The sequence below is a fragment of the Galleria mellonella genome, unplaced genomic scaffold, assembly GCF_026898425.1.
Source record: "Galleria mellonella isolate WM207_F2 unplaced genomic scaffold, CSIRO_AGI_GalMel_v1 utg718, whole genome shotgun sequence".
In the NCBI taxonomy this organism is placed as follows: Eukaryota; Metazoa; Arthropoda; class Insecta; order Lepidoptera; family Pyralidae; genus Galleria; species Galleria mellonella.
The window spans coordinates 1,801,548-1,823,954 of NW_026442143.1; the positions used below are offsets into that span (position 1 = coordinate 1,801,548).

A 22,407-nucleotide genomic window follows, 5' to 3' on the forward strand; every position below is an offset into this window, starting at 1 on the left:
TATATAACTGTAAAATAAGATTGCATTAGGTATTGAATTCATTTACAATAAATAATTCTCATTCATTTGAGTGATAGAGGATTATATAATATATATGTAATGCAAAAATAAAGGTGTTCTACTAACCTAACCAAACCTCTGCAACATATATTTATATAATATACACCAAAGTTCATATAATCAAGTTATTTTTGTCTCATGGTATTACAATAATGGAGCAATAAGGAAAAACATTCTATATAATAATTGCTTACTTATTTAAAATATCACCAAAGCTTAACTGCAGTTCCCAACCTCTCTGCCAAGTATGGCAACTACTGGCAAACCTCCAATAGGGGGAGACCTTTGTTCAGCAGTGGACAATTAATAGCTGTTTAATTTAAAGAATAATAAAATTTATGAAGTCTTTCAAATTAAGAATTAATATATACTGAAATGAGATATTGTGATTTATATTTATAAATATTTTCCATATTAATATAAGGTGAATATTATCTCAAATTAACCTATCCATTTATCATTATAATATCACCTGTATATAATTCCAAGTACAAGTTTGAGGAGTTATTGCCTTGAATATTTCATGGTGCACCATTATAACCTTTATTCGTAAACATGTATGCCCGGTACATTTTATTAAAAACTAATTTAGAATATTCATACAGTAGAGCTTTTTTTCTATACTCCTCATGAAATTAAAAAAAATGTGAACAAATTAATAAGAACCATGTGTCACACTTGTAGACCAAATTATTTACGTTATTTAAAATCTTTATATCGATTTCGGTTACCTTTAGATTAATATCATGTTATATACATGACAATTAAAAAAATTCACAACCAATATAATTGTAGTACTTATGAAAGTAGTCAGTAGTGTTGGTACATACAGAATTAAGCTGGTATGATTTATTTGCCAAAATTCCAATAAAATATTGTAAAATATTTTTCAAATTATATACCTAATTATGCGATATAATGTTTTGTTACTAGCTTAATCTATCAGCTTAATTCGAATTGTTAGTAAATCTAATTTAAAATAAAGGTCAATCAAATATAAAACATTTATTTAAATTATATTTTATAACACTTGAAATAAAAAAATGGTTTAAAGATTTTTCTTGTTTATTTCTTTCCATGTAGATCATTAAATATTCTGGTTAGTAATCGAGCTGTAATTAAATTCAAGATTATTAATATTATGTAGGTAAGTAGAGATAAATATTATGAAAAATAAATATTTCCCATGTCGAAATTCTAAGGTTCTACAGGTCTCTTCAGGAACAAGTCATCATACCTAAAAGATGACTAGGGGACGGAAGCATAACATGACATGTTCTGAAGAAAAAAATATCTTAATAATCCGATACAATAAAAAGAGTAAAAATATATTTTTATGATACCTTTCTTTATCTACCTACATTTATATCAAGACATTTATCTAGAGTAGTAATGGTAGGTAGGGTAATATATTAATAGATGGTTATTCACAAATTAGTAGTTTAATAACGGTAGTTGTAACTCTATAAGATAGTTAACAGTATCTATCTCCATTGTCAGCAACGAGAATATTAGTTATAAAAGCACCGAAATCATTTCCTTATCAATCTGTTACTCTATACGCTTGGAATATGAAAGGTGGAGGGGAAGGGATCGTTAATAATGCGGACTACTAGTCCCATAGCTAGCAATAAACCTATCGTGCTGAATTTCAGGTTTATTCATCACGATAGACTAACTGACCTGCCTTTCATTCTCACCTACCCGTCGTCACTGTCATGCCCCGTCAGCGTATACCGTTACCGCAAGCGGCATTACTATTCGATTATCATCCGTTAAAAAAATTATGGAAGGTAAAACTATTACATTATAACAAAAAATTATGGATGCATATATAAAAATTACAAATGAGGTAAACAAAATAATGGGCAAAAATGACAGAAAAATGTATGTCCATTATTCATTTTTCTAACTAAATCAACTAGACTAAATAAAACAAAATATTGTTATTACAATAAGTTTACTTCAAAACTAAAGACTTATGAAAAAATAGAATGCATTAACAATATAATAGGTACCTATGTCAAATAAAAAATAACAAGATCTAAATAAGCAATCAAAATGAGATACTAAACAAAACTAAAACTTCTTAAAGAAACTTTTTATACTATTAATTATTGTCTTACTTTGTTTGCTGTTATCTACTGTGGGATCGTTTGCTGACTCAGTTTTTTTGGACTGAGTTCCATCCTTTTCACCCGTGCTCTGACATTCTTTTGACTCTTGTTTCTTAGAAACATTAATACTAGAACTAGTTATAGTTTCATTACTTTTATTATCTGATGCTTCTGGACTAGTGGAACTATGAGTTTCATAAGAAATACTTTGTACAAAATCATTACTCTTACTACTAGGTTTTAATTCTAATTTATTCGAGTCAATTGAATTGTCAGAGCACCCGAATTCCTATTGTTTCTTTTCTGTATTCTTTGATTTCTTTTCCCGTACTGGCTTCGCACGCACCAGATCTGTACGCCCCATAGAGATCATTTTCAATTCCCAAGCTTCTATATCTTTTCTGTAACAAACAGATATGATTGAAATTGTCTTACATATTATGACCAAAATACAATTGGAATTAGTTGATAATAACATTGGTGTTCATCTGCTATCTGAATAGAATAGGCTCCCTGCCGAGGTTCTTCAAAATGAATTAAGAATTAGGGTTGGTAATATGCATGTGACACTTCTAGTATAGCTGGCATCCTCTGACTACAGTAACCGTTTACCACCAGATGAGCTGTACAATTATTTGCCACCTTCACAGAGTATAGAAAAATAATTTATGTGTCACTGAATATAAAAAAAATAGCTTGTAATGAACTACAGTTTAATACTTGTATAGTACAAGTAGTTTAATAGTTAATTAGAACATTATTGTTTTTTTTTTTTAATAACTTAAATTATATTCTCAAATTAATACTAACTTATATTTATCCATAAGCTGCTGAGCCTGTTTTTCATATTTGACTCTATCATTGTCAGATAGTTTAAGCCATTCTGCTTTTACTTTTTCTTGAAACTCTTTCATATTTTTTCCATGAAAGTCATCTCTTCTTGATTGTGCAAATAGAAAATAAGATGACATTGGCTTTTTTGGACGACCTAATTCTTTGAATTCCTGGAAGTAAACAAACATTATATTATGACATACAGAAGAATATATGTCTGTTTTAGTCAACTATAATAGAATAAGAATGTGTTTATTAAAACTGATTTCAATTACAACAAAACCAATTATTTTGATTTAAAAAATCCAATTACTTTGAAATTAAACTACTGAATTGATTTTGATAAAATTTCAATAGGACCAAAAGTATAACCATTTAGATAAAAAAATAATCTAAATTAATGACTAATTAACTGATGGAGATGAGGAAATAAACAAAAAATATACCACCATATTAAAAACTTCCTATTTTTGAAATCGGTTAAAATAGGTTTTGTTTCAAAGATATACCTGTGCTACAAAATACATAATAGCACACACAAAATATTATTTTGCCTTCATTAAATTTACAGCTACATATAAAAATAAAAAATAAATATGCTCATTACTTAAATCTTTAAATGGATAGTAACCTTGCCTGTGCAGTCCTACTGACTAATTATACACATAAATAAAGTTACATAAATACATATTGTTAATAAATGTAAATTTTCAAATCTTCTGTGACAGGGAGACTCTATCTATATTATGCATAAATATACTGATATTCTTATTTCTATACAAGTTAAGACACAATTTATTGTTATTCACATTAAAATTTTGTAACATTTAGAAAAACTTACTGCTCTTAATTTTCTCTTCTCCCTGGCAGCTGTCATTTCTTCCTTCAATTTCTTAATGTCTGCCTTTTGTTGTTCAGTTAAAGAAGATTCATAGATCTCCTTAATTTTTTTATAATCCTCCATATCTTTCTCATATTCCTTTACCATTTTATTTTTGGTCTAGAATGCAATATTTTAAGTTAAGGAACACAACTATCAAGTAAGTATTCAGTTATAGATACAAATTTTATTTTTAACATCAATAAGCAAAATATACTTTGTGATATTTACAGAATTTATGTTCACTTAAATATTTGAAAAAAGCAGTAGCTGAGTTTTCTGTTTACCATTCTTATTAAATTTGCATTCAAAAAGGGCCAGAGAACTATAAAAAAATTACTATTAGAATTGTTTTTTTTTTGTGTAAATTAAGCATTAATTTTAAGTTTACATAAAAAAAAGAACAAAAATCTGTTTTTGTGTCTTTAATTCTATATATTAAAATAAAGATGCTACTTTAGATGAATCATAATATATTAATTTTGTATAAATCATGAAGTTTTAACAGCCCCAATCAAATGTATTTAACAAACATGTCATGTGTAGTAGATATGTTAAATTTATTTGACAAAGAATCTTAGTTTGTATATTTATTTTTCTATTTATTTAACTGCCTCTTATATTAACATAATAATGAGATAGAATGGAAGCATACAACATTATTATAAACAGAATATTTTAAATAAAAAGAGTATAAAATTGCTGAATTCTGTCAAGCATACCGCAGCATCTAACTCCTGCCAATGTTTGGAGCTCCAAGCTATTGCCTCTTTAGAAGTGATGCCAGGATTCTTAGCAAGTAATGCAGATCTCATCTGAGTCATGAATTTGAAAAAAGGAGTCAATGGTCGCTTTGGTTTTTCTATGCCTAGTTTCTCCTCAGCAGATTTCCTTGTGTAATTACATATTTGGGGTGTAAACCAGTTTGCTCTGTAATTTATTTAATGAGTAACATTAATCAATATTAATAATAAGTAAATAATATTGTACATAAATATAATAAAAGATTGTCCTTTATGACCTTATTAATTTATTTATTTAGTGACAACTAGGAGTGCTTAATAGTTTACCATTTCACTTTTTTAATAATTATATAATATATAGAAAAAAGTATACTGTAAGGGAATAAATTCTCATAATTGATTTTATTCTCTTGGATATGGATACTTTCTAAAGAATTTATTATCATAATGAGAAATTCGTCAGATTCACTAATAAATTCAGAGGCTGACTTATGATTTAAGTGTTGTTTACATATTTTAGGAGATTTTTTATTCATTTAATAGTCATTTACAATTTTGTTATCAATATCATTAAAATCAGTAGTCAATGGATACCCTTAGGTCGTAGTATCAGACTTTTTATAGTTTGACCTCCCGCGCTTACGGCGCGTCGGCGTTAGCGTTAAAAACTCGTCCAACATTTTTTTGTTGACTGTTGACGCGCAAATTTTAATGGTACTAAGTAAATTTAAAAATTATGATTTTATTATTTACGCTATTATGTGGTTTATTCATATTTTCTTTCATTTAGTAGTTATTAATAAAAAAATAGTTAATAAATATAAGTCAAACAAAGGTAAACATTGAATGAGGTAAGCGTCATAACCTAAAATTAAAATAAAATGTATATACCTTCCGTGTACGACAGCTTTGTAGTTACCAATAATATAATTACTCAAACGGCTAAATTGTGTAAATGAAGACATCTTATGTTATTCAATTATTTCTTCATCGAATTAATATAAAACTAAAGTATAACAAACTCAAATTTTCTCAAGAAATAACAGTAGTGCTGTGTTGCCAAATTATTGTCAGGTTTTTATTCTAATGAATCTCATTTAAAAAATTGCTACATTAATAAACTTAAAAATTTATTTAAAAATTTTATAAATTATTATATAATATTTCTATTTATTAGAGAAATTTAAAAATATTGACTAATAGAGCAGCAAAATGTACACCGAAACTTCAAATAAAAAACAAAAAAAGAATACTAAATATTTTAGATTACGTTTTTCATACATAAAACAATTGTGATTGATCTTATAATATTCAAATGTGGATTAACATTAAAAAAATTACGTTGGCAACATTGATCTAGCAATTGAATTGAATTGTTGGCAAGATTGTAAGCAATTGACAAATAAAACTCAAATTGTCAATGTCATTTATCTTTTTAAACGTTTTTATGCAAAGGAATCCTATACAAACAAGTATGAAAGAAAAATATTTTTACTTATATTTTTTGTAGATATTTCGAGTTGCTATATATAGATTCATATTGATAGATTGAGCTTCTCACGATAAAATACTGACGGTACTTTTAAACAGCAACGTCATTCAAGATTTGTCTCTCGGATATCCTTAGCCCTAAATTGTCTCAATCGTCTCATATAAGTGAACAATGCTCAAATAAAAGGTTATATATTGAAATACTTTTTTTCTGTGGTCGGCAATGGAATAGTAAGAGGAGGAGAAAAAGATTGTTAGTAATGGGATCTAACAACTACATTACTAGTAATACTAATATACCCTATTTTTTTTTAATGGATGTTATAGGAATGGTAACTCCGTCTGCGCTAACGGTATACGCTGGTGGGACACTAGTAAGGGATGATAGGTGAGAATGAAAATGTAAGTCAGTCATCCATTGTGATGAATACACCTGGAATTCAGGACAATGGTTTCTAGAGGGGAATAAGTGGATATCGACCTGACAGAGTATATTGCTAGCAATGGGACTGGTAGTCCGCATTACAAAAAAATCCCTTCTCCCTTATATACCTTATTAAGTCGCCCTCCACGCACTTCCACTTGGAAACCATCGTGGTTAATTCCTATTGAATTCGTTATAATGGATAAATTGACTTTCTTTCATCCTCATCTCTCATGTTCTGAAAATCATCGTGATTAATTTCTGGTGAATCGGTCATGATGGGGCGTCTGACCTCATTTTCACTGACTGACTTCATTCTCATCTATTATCACTCACTTAAATAGCCCGTTGTGAAAGGACATCGTGTGGTAGTAGATTAAATAAAATATAATTTAATTGTATACACATATTTTATTTCGTCTTATATTAGTTTATTTACAAAACATAGGACCTCATTTTGCCTATTTACAGTATAATACTATTTTGGCAATAAGCGGCTTCTGATTCACCTACCGCATTGTTTAAATAAACTATTAAATATTATAATTATAAATATCATGCTTAATGCCATAGATTTAACAATAATGGTGGGATAGATGGCTAATGATTATTTAATAATTTTGCTTTGTAAAATAATTCAGCAGTGACAAAATTATTAATACTGAAAAAATAAAGAACATATCGCATAACAAACGAATAAATTAAAGTGGAGGCTAATTAAGAACACCTCTGTAAATTTTATTATGACTCTTGCTTATTGACAGTTTCTTAGATAGTCTATTTATTGTTCCTTTTTACCTAATATATTTCACTGTAAGTGCAGTTTGAAGTAAGTAAAAATATATTGGGCCAAAAACCCAGATCATGATCCACGGCCGCGTTATTAACAAGTGAATCGCAAAGTAATTAAATTAATTAAAAATAGAATATTTAACTTCTAAATTATATATTTTCTTTTGTATTGTGATCGATATTCATTTGTACATTAGGCGATATAGTGCAGCTTATTTCCAGGTGTGATTTTTGTCTATCTACAGATTCTATTTACAAAATCGTGTTCTAATATTATAAATTAAACCAATGAAAAATCATTAATATTCACAACAAGTGTGGTCGGCAATACAAGTTCATGAATACGACCAGTATATATTACCTCTATTTACATCGTAGAATGTATTTTAACTTTTTTTATGTACATCCAATTTTTTCGCTAATTATGCTATAAGATTTTATTCAGTTTTCAATAATTTGTGTGTTATCAACTTTCGGTGCTGATGGTACCTATTCTTGGAACTTGGTAGGTACTATTTTGTTCTTGATATCGATTTTTTTATTTAGTCTTACCTAAACATATTTTAGAAAACGTTTTCATAATTACCTTCTTTTATCATTAAAATAGGTACACAAAAAGTATTTTATGTATAGATAGTTAACTTAGATAATTGCTTATAAAAATTAAATAAATTTTTATACAAAAAGATCTATTTGTCCACAAGTGTAATCTTTCCCTTATACTTATTTGATATTTACATATGTAGGTATACTCGTATCTTAGTCACATTACATTCATTCACTTATTTAATTTATAATTATTGTCAAATTATGCTACTGTACAGTCTGTGAAATAATATCTAGATACTTAATACAAGTCGCTATACATCTATAGCACATATAAAACTTATATACATATTTACTAAAGTCCATTATGAACTGTTTCCTTGGACAAAAGATGGCAAACTCTTTCCAAAAACAACACTGACGACATCAAATTTAAAGCAACAAGTCAATATGACCTTAACACTTTAAAAAAATATTAATGGCACTTCTAAACTTATTGTAGATTATTGAAACATAATCTATTATAAGTAATTATCATAAATAATAAATGCATGATCAGAGAGGGCTCTCTTTATAATTGAAATGTCTTTTAGTCCTGAGTAGATGGTTGACTATACGGTCATAGGATAGTCTCACCAGCTGAATAGTGGTAATGTCTTGGCTTTCTGTACGAATGTTGTTGTGGTGGTCGGTAAGTCGCATATTTGTGGATCTGTGATCGTGACAACGTGTGCGGATGAGTGGCGTAACAGTGTAGGGTTAAAGGTGTAGGAGGCGGGCCGGACGGACACTTCGCCAATGGTGGTTTTCTCGGCCCAGCTATCATCCGCCACAAAGCTTTTAAACGGGGCGTCGCTATCCAAACCGCGACCATGACGCCCAATATTTGTGATGCGAATATTCTGAACAGGAACACCCAAAATGCAGGACGCGGGTGCGTTGACGGTTCAGAGGATGGCACGGGAGCTGCTAACCAGTAGTCTCTCCATGCATATTCGTACATCCATGTAGCTAGTATGCAGGCCGATGGGACTGCATATAATGCCGCGAATGCTCCTAATCGTAGTAAGCTCTGATCTGTTACTGGTTGCGGTGGGGCGTTCAAGAGGACAGATGGTGCTGGTACAGGGGCAGGCCGACGAAGAACAGCTCGTAGGCCCGATGCAAGAAACAGGGATCCGAGAAGTAGACATATCGCCTCCGGAACGATGACCAGAGCTAGTAAAGATTTACTAGACTGGTTACCGACGAAGCAAGTACCTGGAAAAGAAATTAGATTACAGTGAAATGAGCATACCGATAGATGTAAGGCTTTTGCGGATATGGATTGTTATAAGAGTGCTCATATCGAGTTGAATAACATTCCGTTTCGACTAAAGCAACTCTCAAAGCGAACACCTACACAAACATACGGCGAGAAAAAAGGCTTGCATTAATAAGGCAGAGGTTAAAAAGGCCGATTTAAAATTGAAATATGAGCGTGCGAGGAGGGAAGGTGTCGTATTTAACGGCTCGAATAATGGTCGAGCATTTCTTTCGGACACCATAATGGAAGTGGAAATAATAAAAATAAAAATACAATACTCTTGTGGCACGATTGAAAATGCAATATGCCTGAGAATCGGTTGATGTGGCATTACCCTTGCTTTTATTGTATTGTTCGCTATATATTAACTTAAAATGCATTTGTTATATAGTACCTGTATGTGTTGACCATTGACATAGTAGATTCTTTTAGTGAATAGACCCTTCTTCGAGGCCAATTAACATAACTTTATTAATATAGCTTATGTTGACTGTGTCATATATTCTCACTTGTACTCTGAGCAGAGCTTAACGAGTAATTTATATTTCAAGTTTTTATAGTGTTGGCCGAAGTATTTTATGGCATGTTAGGAAGAGCACACATACCTAATACAAACACTTGATATATTATTCAAGTACCTACATACTTAAATAATATTATACTACGAATATCTTAATGAATATCTAAAGTAGAGGGAAATGGAAGGATAGGTTGTTAATGAATGAATGAAAAATTTAAAGGATTTATTTCTTGGGTTTAACCATTCATATACCTAAAACCTATAGGTTGGAACAAAAAAATGTTTAGTTGCTTTATTCGCATACAATACACAGTGGAAACTATAAAAAATCACACTATATTCATTGTTTTTGTAAGTAATTTAATCAATGTATTCCAATCGGTAAAAATTCGTAATTTAAAAAATAATAGATTATTTTTTAAATAGGCATAGGTGTCCATTAAAAGCTAGCAGGATATTAGCAACAGATTTTTTTAAATATATTTTGATGATTGCATCACATACTATATTCTTAGTTTATTACTGCAATTGAAAAACGTATTAAAATTTAAGAAATTAAAAAAGTGTTATATAATAGATAAAGATGGTTATGAAAGTTGTCAGGACATAGCAGTTGATTTTTTACGGATACTGAATGAGAAAAGACAAGAATGCACACATTGCAGTAGAAATAGATAAGACAGTGATGTACTCTACTACTGTTTTTTTTTAAGTACCACTATATCAACAATAAGAACAAAGAAAATATTATCAAGCCGAAAAACATATCTAGACGACATAATTATTTAAAATGTTAATTCCTAGTTATATTAATTATTATTTTAGTAAAACTTATCAGTGCGGCATTTTACAAGAGGATGCTTGTCTCTAAATTAGGATTTAATCGTCTCCAGCTTACGTGATAAGGGATTTGTTTGATAAAAAATTAAATATACTTATGACAAAGCAGCGTTGTTATTTATAGAATAAGTACTTACGTGAAAATTATTTAAACAGTGTGTGAGAGATGTCGTCGAGTTTTTTATGTAGCCGCTGATTCTAAATTAGTTTTTAAATTATTTTAAAATAGAGAATTTACAAATCAATATTTTTTTGTGTCTATGTTACTCGTTTGATATTAATTCGATAGTTGAAATGTCAAGTGTTAGGTTCACTGCAAAGGCAAATACAAATTCAGTAAGTAACTTTATAAAGTAACATCAGACTTGGCAACTCACATCACTCCTTCGTATTTGACGTTAGTGGCCTATAAACTCTTAATACCACAATGTCAAAATTGAGCATGTAAAAAAAGTAAAAAAATTGCCTAAACTATCTTGTACCATAAAATTCTACACAAGTTAGTAGGTACAGTAGAGAATTTCGATTTTAGGGACGTATATGTATTTACAATACATGGGGCACCATGGTATTTCTATACAATTCCCAATGCCTTTGGTATGAATGCGTGCTCCTGAGCACTCGTATAAGATTCAATCGCTTTGAAAAAGCCGCCAATTACACAATCGACACAGGACTATAAACCGAGGATCAGAGCTATTATGGTTTTATAAGCATATGTAGATAATAAGGTTTGGAATATATCGATTGATCTACATTATAAAGGTATTATTTAGCCGGAAATATGAAGGTTTTAAGTTTTGAAGCATATTGAAATTGGTAGAACCGTCGTGTTGATACGTATACAAATATTGTAATGCCTAAAACGAAAACGGTGAATGGTGGATTCGATTATTTTCATGTGAGCAATGTTAATCGTGGATATAATGTATTATATCCCAAGCGATCGCGGGTAAGCAGTTTAACATCAGATAATAGGATACATAAGCGTGTAATCTCTGAATATTCCATAAGTTCGATAGCACGCTATCGGACATACATAGGTATCTACTAACACCATTCCAACATAAAAATCGTTTTGATTACTATCTATAAATTTTATTTAAATCTATATTTAATTTAAACTGAAATCATAATTTGGAAAAATTGGGACTTTTTTATATTTAAATAATTATTATGGAAGTATTTATACCTGTGATTTCTTTTGCATGACCAGGATGTATTCGTTAACCAGGAAAAAATATATTAATTGACCTGTAAAGCTTCAGGAGTAACGAACCATTGGTATCTAAATTATCCATGTACCTAATAGATAGACAAACAGAGAAATTTGATCACACGAGGTTTAATGAAATTCGATGCAATCTTGTTGTCATAACTAGTGTTATACAGTAATCGGCGTTATATGGATCATGGACGTAGCTGTCTCCATATAAAGCGTCGAACTTGTTACTAAAGTAAATAAAAAGTGTTATACTACCTCCTGATCTGGAGAAGTCTTAAAGTACAGTGCCCTTAAAGCGTTCAACAGAATAAAAATATATCAATAAATATTGCGTTATTTGCACTATATATTTATGTAAAATATGATCAATCCTTACTAATGTTATAAAGATGAAAGCGAAGATCTTTGCTTGTTTAATCGTTTTTTATTTGGTATCTTTTGGTACTTTAACGCCTCAACCAATCATCACAAATGTTTTTATAAATTTACCTACTATTTGGAATGGAGATGGACAGGTTAATATTTTTCTTTCGGTCCATCTCGGTATGACCCGGTCACGAGGACAAAGTCACGGATAAAGACTAGTACATGAAAAATACTTATATTAATACAAATTGATAAGAGGAAAGGGATTACTAGTGTGGGTGTAACAATCTCATTGTTAACAATATATCCAGGATTCTATCTTCTTCCCCCATTAAAAAAAAATGAATTGAAAAAATTAGTACGATAATTGATTCTACAACCATTTGGAAAGGTTTAAAAGATGATAATGGAATGTTATATCCGTCTGCGCTATAAGTATACTCTGGTAGGGCAGCGGTGAATGGTGATACGTAGGGATGGAAGCAAGTCAAGGTGGAAGAGAACCAAGATAATGATTATGAGCCTCACCTGTAAGTTCATCAGCGTCAACATCTCTAGTTACAAGAACAGCGGCGGCCAACGCAGCCGGCACACCCCACGCTGCTAACTGTAGCAGCGAGGAGTGACGGTCGTTGCGTGCTGTCCCAGGGGTAGATGGAGGCCGCATTACGCTCGCGCGCCACGCTCCCGCTACCACTACCCACCTAGAAATAAAGAGATATTATGTTGTACACACTGAAATTGTTATATTTTTTATTATTTTACATTTTCTCGAATACCCATTCCTCAAAATTTAGAGCTTCTAATAATAATTCGACAACTTTACGTATAAAACGAAATGACTAGATACAACTCTTTTGAAAGGGAAGGTACTGTAAACAAGGAACTGTACATTTTTTTTCAAAGGAATAGGTACTCGTATATATGAATCAATAAATGACTAAAAATTTTGAGCCTCCCACACTAAAATGGTGAGTCTAGCTTTCCAATTAGTAGTAGTAGTCATTTTTAACTTATAATTCTTTGGAGAAAATAATCAGTTTCACTAACAGAAAATTCCTAATGATTTCGGTATTAAACTAAATATTTAATCGAAGAATTTGCCAAGATTATGTAATAAATATACCAAGTATAAAAAGCATTATATAGATATAATACATAGCGAGTTATTATGGTTTCTGGAAAGGTCTGTCGATGTCTCTGATGTTTATTTCTAGGTGGTGATTAAAGTAATTAAAAAGTCAATAAAGAAAACGATTATTTAAGTACTGCATGAACAGTCGAAGGCAGGTGAACTAAAAGAACATTCCCCTACATTAAAATAACAATATTAATTAATGTATATGTATTTGTAGTACATTTACGAAACAATAGTGAAATAAAAGTCAAGTTATGAAAGGCCAGGAAACAAGAGATGTATTTTTGTGTGTGTGTGTGTGTGTGTGTGTTTTGTGATGTATTTGCCACTCGGTTCTCCTTGCTTATCCTGCAAGAGATTTGAAGATTGATATATGGTAAAAATCAAAGTGAATTTTATATTATGACCTTTTTGGTGGTCTCACTATACACTGGACTACTATGAAATCTACCGTACAAAGTTTTAAAAAACATCACAAAGAATACTTATTAAAAAAACAAATTTTAGGCATTCCACAGAAATTTCTTGGCTAGCGGTTGCAAACTCATGTAATGATTTTTAATTTTTTTTTTTCTTTCCATGTTTCTCTTATTAATATTTTCTTTTTTTTTTCGCTTTATCCTTACCACTCAGTTAAAATTATATCAAATTATACTCTGAACTATTTACATTATTTTTATTATACACACACTGCACAGACAATCACCAAAAATATTGCTCTTTTTATTTTATATTTATTTTAATTATTATTTTCACGTACCCTCAAATGGGTTAAAGCTGAAAATCAGTGTTTTGTTCCTTGAACAATGTTACACGCTGAGCTTCGACCTTTTTGTATTGCTGCAGATCACACATAATAACACAATTTTATAAATCTTATGTTGTTTATGTATTATCTATTCTTATGTACATGTTGTGTGTGATTAGTAACAAACAAATAAACGATCTATCTATCTATCTATCTATCTAAATCGATCTCCGTACAAAGAAAAAAATTGTTTTCATGAATACCTATATCTGTTTATATTGGTTTGGATGTTTTCTATGTATAATATCTATGTATTTGCAAAAAAAATATTACAGTATTTATTCTATTGATCTATATATCTAGTTGTGTAGTATCCATGGTGCAAGCTGTGCTTAGTTTGGGACTAGATGATGCTGTGTAAAATGTAGAGAAGAAAAAACATTTAACATGGTCTGCATGGGTATAAAGGTACCATTAGTACGAGGTCTGTCCGGAAAGTTCGTATAAAAGTGTTCTGGAATGCGAGAAAGAGGAGTGGGGAGGCCAGGTAAGCGCAGGATCCCTTCCTTATGTCCCTAACAATGCTTCAGTTCTGGTCTGACCGCCGTGCGGTGCGAACTGGCTTGTCACGCCATCTGTGAAGTTACCTCTTAACGAAACCCCGTCGGCATGGAGCCCGCTTCCGTTGAAGAGCAGCGCGTCGTAATCAAGTTTCTCTCGAAACTCGGCAAGAATGGCCGTGAAATTTTTGCCGATCTCAGAACAGTAAAATCCCAAAGCAAAGAGTGGAAGACATCCGGGGAACCACGAACAAAAAAATCAAGAAAATCCCGCTCAAATGTCAAGACAATGTTGATTGTTTTTTTCGATGTTCGGGGGATTGTCCATCAAGAATTCGTCCCTCCAGGCCAGACAGTTGATGGAAAATTCTACGTCGATGTGCTCAGACGCCTCAAAGCTCGTGTGGCACGAGTTCGTCCAGAATTGGCGCGAGAGGGGCGTTGGATTCTTCACCACGACAATGCCAGGGGCATTGTCGTGGTGAAGAATCCAACGCCCCTCTCGCTCCTCTGTGGTGCCCACACCTCTCTTGTTGTCCGTGAGTTTTTGAGTAAAAATTCCATTACGGTGACCGAACACCCCCTATTCGCCGGATTTGGCCCCGTGTGACTTCTTCTTGTTCCCAAAAACCAAATTGGTACTTCGGGGGCGGCATTTGGGGGACATAAATGAGATAAAAAAAGCTACGACGGGGCAGCTGAGAAACCTACAACCAGAGGACTTTCAAGGAGCCTTCTCACAGTGGAAACGGCGTTGGCACAAGTGCATTATGTCACAGGGGGAGTACTTTGAAGGGGATAAAATTGATTTACCTGAATAATTGTAAAATAAAATTTTTAAAAAACTTTTATACGTACTTTCCGGACAAACCTCGTATATCCACCATAAAGCAGCTGCGCTTGCATAGTTATGCTTTAAGTTGGATATAACAGTATATAGCATATATAGCAGGATATAACAGTGAAATTACACAGTACGAAGGCATAACACCTTAGTCTTCAAGAATGGCAACTATGGGCATAATAGTGTATTCTGTAATGTCCATGGTGCTATTTATTTCATTACGCGACTGTTACCGCTTTCCGTCAGGTGAGCAGTCAACGTGTTTGCCATTTTGAATGTCATAAAAAAATAGATTTTTGACTATGTTTGTTGACGTGTTTGTTTAGTTTTCTCAATACTATCACTGGATTACAACTTAGTGTACTTATACCCTGTAATACACCTCTTAAAAATGTTGACTATAATACCTCCTCCTAAATTATAACCTTTGTCAACCCTTACTTAGCTCGTTAAAGTTCTGACAGGTAAATCCATTCCGTGCGAGCGAAGTGTCGCCTTATTTCGATCCGACCACCATGTTCTTGTGATCTGCATCGCGTCCCTAAAAACGAGTCTCCCAACCGGTAATGGGATGTTTATAGGATTTAAAGAGGTCGAATAAAGGTGGACCAAGGTACCCGCAGTGGCGTGTCACTGGCACTTGAACAAACAGCAGTGTTGTTTGAACAGCACCGAAAGTGGCGATAGCCCAAACATTTCTTGTTTGCCCGCTCGCCCGATTGTTTGATCCGGGCTCTGCCGCCAACACACATGTTGGCTAACATTTTACTAATGTTTGTACGATTTGCATTGTGATAATTAGGAGCTTGTTCTTTGAAGTGAGAACACGATCGTGTACTGTCTAAGTAAATAGATTGCAGCTACAAGTAGAAATCAACGTAACGCGTTTATAGTTTGTGATTAAGGGACTCATTACACTGGTTATATATATATGATAGTGTATTAATTTCTTATATGCAAAATAATATTTTAGAATTAAATTTAATGCAAAAATGTAGTCCTTTCAATGTATCCGAAGAAATGTCTAATACCTGGTCATGAGATTGTGATGTGCAGTCATAAGGAAATGCAAATGATATTACATGAGAGGCGCGAACAGACAGATGCTTTTAAAGGCTTTTAAATTTATTTTTATGCGGCTCGTATCGGTTCTCATGTGGCCATTAAGTGATAAGTTTATCTTGCAAGGAAAAATTGGCTTCACGCCGTTTATTTTAATGTGGTTTTGGGAGTCGGAATTTCTGTCATCGTGATGGCATCCTGTTATGTCTATCTGTTTCTATATGTTTCAGAATGACATCTTTACACGGCTACTTGTAAAAGTACAAAATATCATCTGGTACTTTAAAACATTTTTTTATGCAACTTAGAATAGCAAATAAGCTGACGGCCCAATAATGGAAAGTGGTAACCGTCACCTAAAGAAATGAACTGTGAACATTACAGAATATCAGAATAATACTCGTAATGGTACCTCTCATGTATTGCCATTCCCAAAGACAATGGTGTTATACCACCGTGCCTTGTAATTTCACTGCCATATCTTTACATAGGCGTATTTAAGAGGGGGGAGGGGGCACTTATCTTTTCAGTAAAGACGTACCTGAGAGTACATAGCCACCTTGGAAAATAATCTTAAAACCGGATGTGGTTTTAGTTTTTATGAATAAGGGAGTTACTTTTTAAAAAGTCTATGGTTCAAACGACTCCAAAAAAAAAAACAAGTCTCGAGGTATTATATCCTTAAAAATATTAAATATTCTAAGGCAGTTAGTTCGCTATAGTAAACCTTCATGGTAGGTGTATTTAGTGGTTCGTAATTAATGTGTTATTTGATATACGTTTTCGGTTAACCCTTCCACGCTGGCTGGTTTACGAGGCCCCACACGAGGTATTTTTGTTATATTCTTATTTGAATTGTGAATGACTCGTAAACGTCAACTTGACATTCGTTGGAACTCGGATCGCCTCGTATTAACTTTAAAATTACCATTAACATTCTAGGTTCACGACTACACAAGATAGATAGACACGTAGATGCGATAAAAATAAATATTTATTAACAAATCGTAATTATATATTTATTAATAAACTATAAGGATTCTCGACACATGCTGAGGAAGAGCCTTTTTGACGACTAGAACTTATTTTTTTGTTAGCTGTTATAATGTCTATATATATATCATTAAATAAATTATTTTTCTATTTTTTTTTTCATTCAAACATTCAAATAACGAAAAAAAGTATCATTTAGCACATCACTACTGAGTGGTTATAAAGTACTGTAATACAATGTAGTCTATTCCAGTAGAAGCTTATTAAAAAAATTATGCTGTATCTTATGATGTAATTATCATAGAAACACACTTTAAATTAAATTAATGAAAAATATAAATATTCGATCAATCGATTTTTATTTGTACTACTATTAGACATTACTAAAGTGAGGTCGGATCAACTGTTCGTTTGTTTACATTAAGTTTAATTGAAACAGACTCTAGGTACTAATGCCATGTACAAAGTATATTATGCAGTATATATTTAACATTACACATTAATCAGTCCGATGCAATTATAAGAATTGGATCAAATGCTTTTCACATGAACAGTTAATACTCTCCAAGGTTCTTAGAATTTCTGACTGTACGGACACTGGTGTGTGTGATATTTCTTGGTGAGTTAAATATAGATCCTCTTAGGGAATATAAGAAGAGTACCTCAGTTTGAAGAAACGTGACTGTTAGAGAGATAACAAGAAGTTAAAAATGTAAATGTATTTTAGTGGGTATGTAAGTATAGGTTATCTTTAAAATTGCGGAATAAAATTGTTTATATAAAAAATTTTAAAAAGTATTAAAATACGATTTACAACATAAATAATAATTATGATTAGAACAATAGAAACAGACAGTTTCTATTATCCTATTTATACATTTAAGTCTGGAACCTTCTAGACGCCTTTACCTTACACGCCTATAATACGGATGTAGTTGGGGACACAACTAGAGAAATAATAAGTAAATTATATTAGAATATATCACAGGAAATTATATCAAAATATAACTAATGTTATATAGGATATTTAGAGTTTGGTCTTAAAGAACGATCAATGGAATATACTTCATGTTGCTAACCCAAGTCATGGAACTCATGATATTAGATGGAGTAACAGTTACAGGCGCAGAGTATATAAAACAGGCTCGTTAAGCCGGTCGTAACAATAAAATCCAACACCCACTGCACTATTTAGGTGAACGCACCCATTTATTGACTTCGAGACGCCATTCTGCTACAGATTCCATTGCGCTTGTGTTTAAATTTTAGATATTACTGAAAAAAAAAACCTATAGATAAAAGTAGATATATTTTATTGATGAATAAGAAGAATGAAAACATTTATAGGTAAATAAAATATATAATTCATTGTATGGTAAAATTTGATTAATTTTATTAAACGATCGTAATATACTGATTAATTCAAAAAAAAAAAATAAAAGTTGGAAAGGATTACGACGGTTAGTCAGTTAGTCAATAAACAAATCGTATAAAAACGTTCTATTTTTTTTTTCAGCTTTTTGTGATATTACAAAATCTATTTATAGGAAACAAACCGCCTTCGCGTAGCAAATTCTTTTTTAAATATCATATAATATGCTGTTTTTTTCATCGCTATCAATTATTTTAGAAATTTCATAGCTAGAGGTCTCAAATAATAGAATAGCAATATTTTTTTAAAACCAATATCTGTAAGTGTCAAAGAAATATCAAAATTAACTTGAATGATAGAACTGAAGATTAGATTTTTTATAATCTATATTTTTATTCTGTAATCTGAATCTAGATCAACAACTCTACCATATAATATCCTAGTTTAATTTAGAGAGTTCAAACTTGGTAGTTAGTTTTTTACCGTGACTTCTTATATCCCAATAAAAATCACAGAAAAAAGCCCATGCATTGCCATTCCGAGAAGTATCATTCCCTCTTACCCTGTAATTTTACTGTTTGAAGGATGGGTATCCTTCAAAGCGAAACAGAGCTGCTTCGTTACAGAAACACAGCATGACAGAGGCGCCCATGTGGGCGAGTTGTATAAATTTCGGTTTATCTAAACTCACATATATGATATTAGTGATGATTTTGACGTGAGTCGAAAGAAACAAAGTCGAGTGCAGAATGCACCGTCGATGATGCATAGTGTAGGGACGCGGTTTATTTCGGGAGCTCGTAAAATCGATTATCCATCCGATCCGTGCGCGTCCCGCGTCTGCGCGCGCGCATGCCTCATAACAGGATGCACTATTTCTGTTGCACTTGTTGTTGCTGATTGTGATATGTGTATGCTATTAAATCGATGACTTTGATGTATTGCTTGTGTGCTTTGTACTTATGTATGTGTTTCTTTCGTGTGATTTCTATAATATAACATTTTATTGCACAAATAAAATCATTTCAGTTTTAACTAAATTGCTATATATTGGGATCGTATTAGTAAATATTCTATTAAGGTATACAATTAAAAAAAAATGTTTAGAAATATCGAAGGCATGATGCAGCGTACACGTAAAAAATTTAGTTAATTTGAGAATCTGTTTTAGGGCTAGATCGCCACAAAAGAATTACTATTTTTTTTAAAGTATTTATGGAAATTTGATATGTATATATATAATAGTATATATACATATAGTAGATACAATAAGTCCTATACTAAGAAAAGTGTACTTTTTAGTTTATTTTTTTTTAAATGTTCAAGAGTAACCCAAAGAGAATTTAAACCAGTTGCCACTAACCTTAACAAAAATCTTTGAACTAATTCATAAAGGCAAAGAAGATCACAGCAGGTGTCTAAATATGGATGTGTGCCTAATACTTAAGTTGAATGCACTACCATACTAACCAGCCATCGTACTTAGCTCTACTACCCTCCTAAAACAAACCTTTTACTGGATGGATAATGACGGATCATATTATACTGGATGCTACATACGAACGTTATTCGAATGGTGAAATGGATATTCGATCATCTGTGTTGAGATCGTTTGTGATTGATGTTTTCGACGGAGAATAAATGAGGTGTATAATTTATGTTACCCATCGGTACACAAACATTGTAAATGTGTGATGGTGAACGAGTCGAATTCCTTTAAGACATATTAGACTGTTAAATATATAGGAACATATGTTACCTATTTTAAGGTTAAATATAATATAGAGAAAATTTACCATACTGGGTTATTCCTAAGATTATTTCATGCAACATGGAATAGTGAATGACCTGGCGGTCCATCTGATGAAAAATTATAAGTAATAGCACCGTGAATGACCCAGAAAATACTGTGATACCCTACAAATGACATTGCTATTCATACTGCACAATTTTTCTGAAGGATCATGATTTTATGACTCACTATTTTGTTACTTTAATATCATACACCATACTTCAAACCAAAATAGAGCTATGTTATTACAGATTATTTCTAACCTATGGTAAAATTCGTCAATTATTTATGGTCTAGTTATAATCAGATATATTTAATAGTGTAACACAGCCCTTAGACTTGAATGTAATAAGTGCCTGTTCTCGTATTACTTATGTGTGCGAGTTTATTCCCTTACATTGAAGCCTGTTCTTGAAGGTAACCAATTAGTAAAATTAAGTTGCGTAATTTATTACATCCGGAGCTGTTTTGTTCATTAGAGGTACCTAATGCACTTGTACTTATATGTTTTTTATTTATTTTTTTTAATTGTGATGTATTATGTTAGCGAAGTCACAGAAAGTAAACTTGGAAAGTTTTTAAAAAGGGCTTCGCGCAAGGGTAATCTTACTGAAGTGTGGTAACATCGGCAATATTCTATTTAAACAATAATTGAACATTTTAAAATATTTCTTATTATTATTTTAAAAGTGCCCTAGATAGCGAACTCTACTACAAGAGTTAATTTTATATTTTCTACTATAAGGTCTAAAAATAATTAGCTATATCGAAGCATAAAGATTCACATTTGAAAACTGTAGAATACTGCTGGAAATATTTCTCTCCGAAACCAGTTTTATTTCAAGATAACAGTTTGAACAAAAACTTCCCTTATGCGATATGAACCGGGACTGAATCTTTATACAGTCCTGGTAAAAAGCCAAAGCACCTCTGGTATGTATCGATTACATGTACTACATCCATAATTCACATGTAATTACTCCTTTCCTATCTTATATTTCTCGAAAGTAATAAATATTGATAGATTGTATTGGTCCAGGGTTGCCAGATGAGATTTTAAATTTTTATGAGATGATTTTTTTTATTTATACGACTTTGTTCACTTACCTATAATCACAAACTTCTGTTGGTTTTTAAATAGTATTTGGCATATAAATAATATACCAAATGAAAATATAAATAATAAAATAGTGATTGGTTTGAAAATGAAGTCGCCCTTCTTTGCATTTCGCTTCATATATTCTTTCATTGATATATTCTATAGAATTTATTACGCCAATAATATTGTTATATCAAATTAGTCAAATAATTTAACCAAAGTCCTCCATGCCTATTTCATTTCTCGCAAAAAAAATCTCCAAATACCTAGTATTTCATTTTTTTTATTTTACAAAAAAAAATTAATCACAATTGTGAAAAAAATAATCAATCTGGCAACGCTGTATGGATCGTTCTTACGTAGCTAAGGTAAACCAGTCGTGCTTGTTATGGAACCGACATCTATAATGGCTAGGCGTTCGCTTGATAGGTTATATTTTATGATGACAAATTACAAATACGCCCACCGAACAAGAATTATTTATTGTTAGACGAGACATTGAGCTGACGATGTACAAATTTATAATGTTTATTTAATTTATATATGTATATGATTAACTCAGTTACCATACTTGTTATGGCCTTATAATTACCAATTATACTATAAATATAAAAACAGCGTATAAAGGTTTTCTGTTATTTGCAAATAATTACAG

The 22,407-nt window shown here is 31.6% G+C and overlaps 2 protein-coding genes across 4 annotated transcripts; both read right to left on the reverse strand.

The window, feature by feature from the left end:
- Positions 1–984: 984 nt before the first annotated feature.
- Positions 985–5,707, reverse strand: LOC113516009 (transcription factor A, mitochondrial). 2 transcript variants are annotated; one of them, XR_003402221.3, is made up of 6 exons: positions 5,526–5,707; positions 4,614–4,821; positions 3,853–4,011; positions 2,988–3,181; positions 2,187–2,578; positions 985–1,172 (listed from the first exon to the last, which is right to left on the reverse strand). XR_003402221.3 is itself a non-coding variant. In XM_026900341.3 (5 exons), exons 1-5 carry the CDS (start codon positions 5,597–5,599, stop codon positions 2,467–2,469), a joined length of 747 nt encoding a protein of 248 aa, XP_026756142.2. In that variant the 5' UTR covers positions 5,600–5,707; the 3' UTR covers positions 2,004–2,466. The 2 variants fall into 2 exon arrangements, 1 of the variants encoding a protein (XP_026756142.2); XM_026900341.3 differs by lacking the exon at positions 985–1,172 and having other exon boundaries at positions 2,004–2,578.
- A 1,233-nt stretch (positions 5,708–6,940) lies between these two features.
- LOC113516063 (frizzled-8) lies at positions 6,941–14,534 on the reverse strand. 2 transcript variants are annotated; one of them, XM_052900860.1, is made up of 3 exons: positions 14,043–14,534; positions 12,673–12,848; positions 6,941–9,147 (listed from the first exon to the last, which is right to left on the reverse strand). In XM_052900860.1, exons 2-3 carry the CDS (start codon positions 12,809–12,811, stop codon positions 8,507–8,509), a joined length of 780 nt encoding a protein of 259 aa, XP_052756820.1. In that variant the 5' UTR covers positions 12,812–12,848; positions 14,043–14,534; the 3' UTR covers positions 6,941–8,506. The 2 variants fall into 2 exon arrangements, with proteins under 2 accessions (XP_052756820.1, XP_052756819.1); XM_052900859.1 differs by having other exon boundaries at positions 12,673–14,534.
- Between the last annotated feature and the right edge of the window lie 7,873 nt (positions 14,535–22,407).

What these genes read in the sequence shown, in the direction of transcription:
- LOC113516009 (XM_026900341.3), bottom strand. Translation starts at nt 5,599, where the DNA reads ATGTCTTCATTTACACAATTTAGCCGTTTGAGTAATTATATTATTGGT. An exon ending in AAAGCTGTCGTACACGGAAG is followed by an intron (nt 4,822 to 5,525) that starts GTATATACATTT and finishes AATAAATTACAG; the next exon opens with AGCAAACTGGTTTACACCCC. An exon ending in CAGCTTATGGATAAATATAA is followed by an intron (nt 2,579 to 2,987) that starts GTTAGTATTAAT and finishes TGTTTGTTACAG; the next exon opens with AAAAGATATAGAAGCTTGGG.
- LOC113516063 (XM_052900860.1), bottom strand. Translation starts at nt 12,811, where the DNA reads ATGCGGCCTCCATCTACCCCTGGGACAGCACGCAACGACCGTCACTCC. An exon ending in TGACGCTGATGAACTTACAG is followed by an intron (nt 9,148 to 12,672) that starts GTGAGGCTCATA and finishes TTTCTTTTCCAG; the next exon opens with GTACTTGCTTCGTCGGTAAC.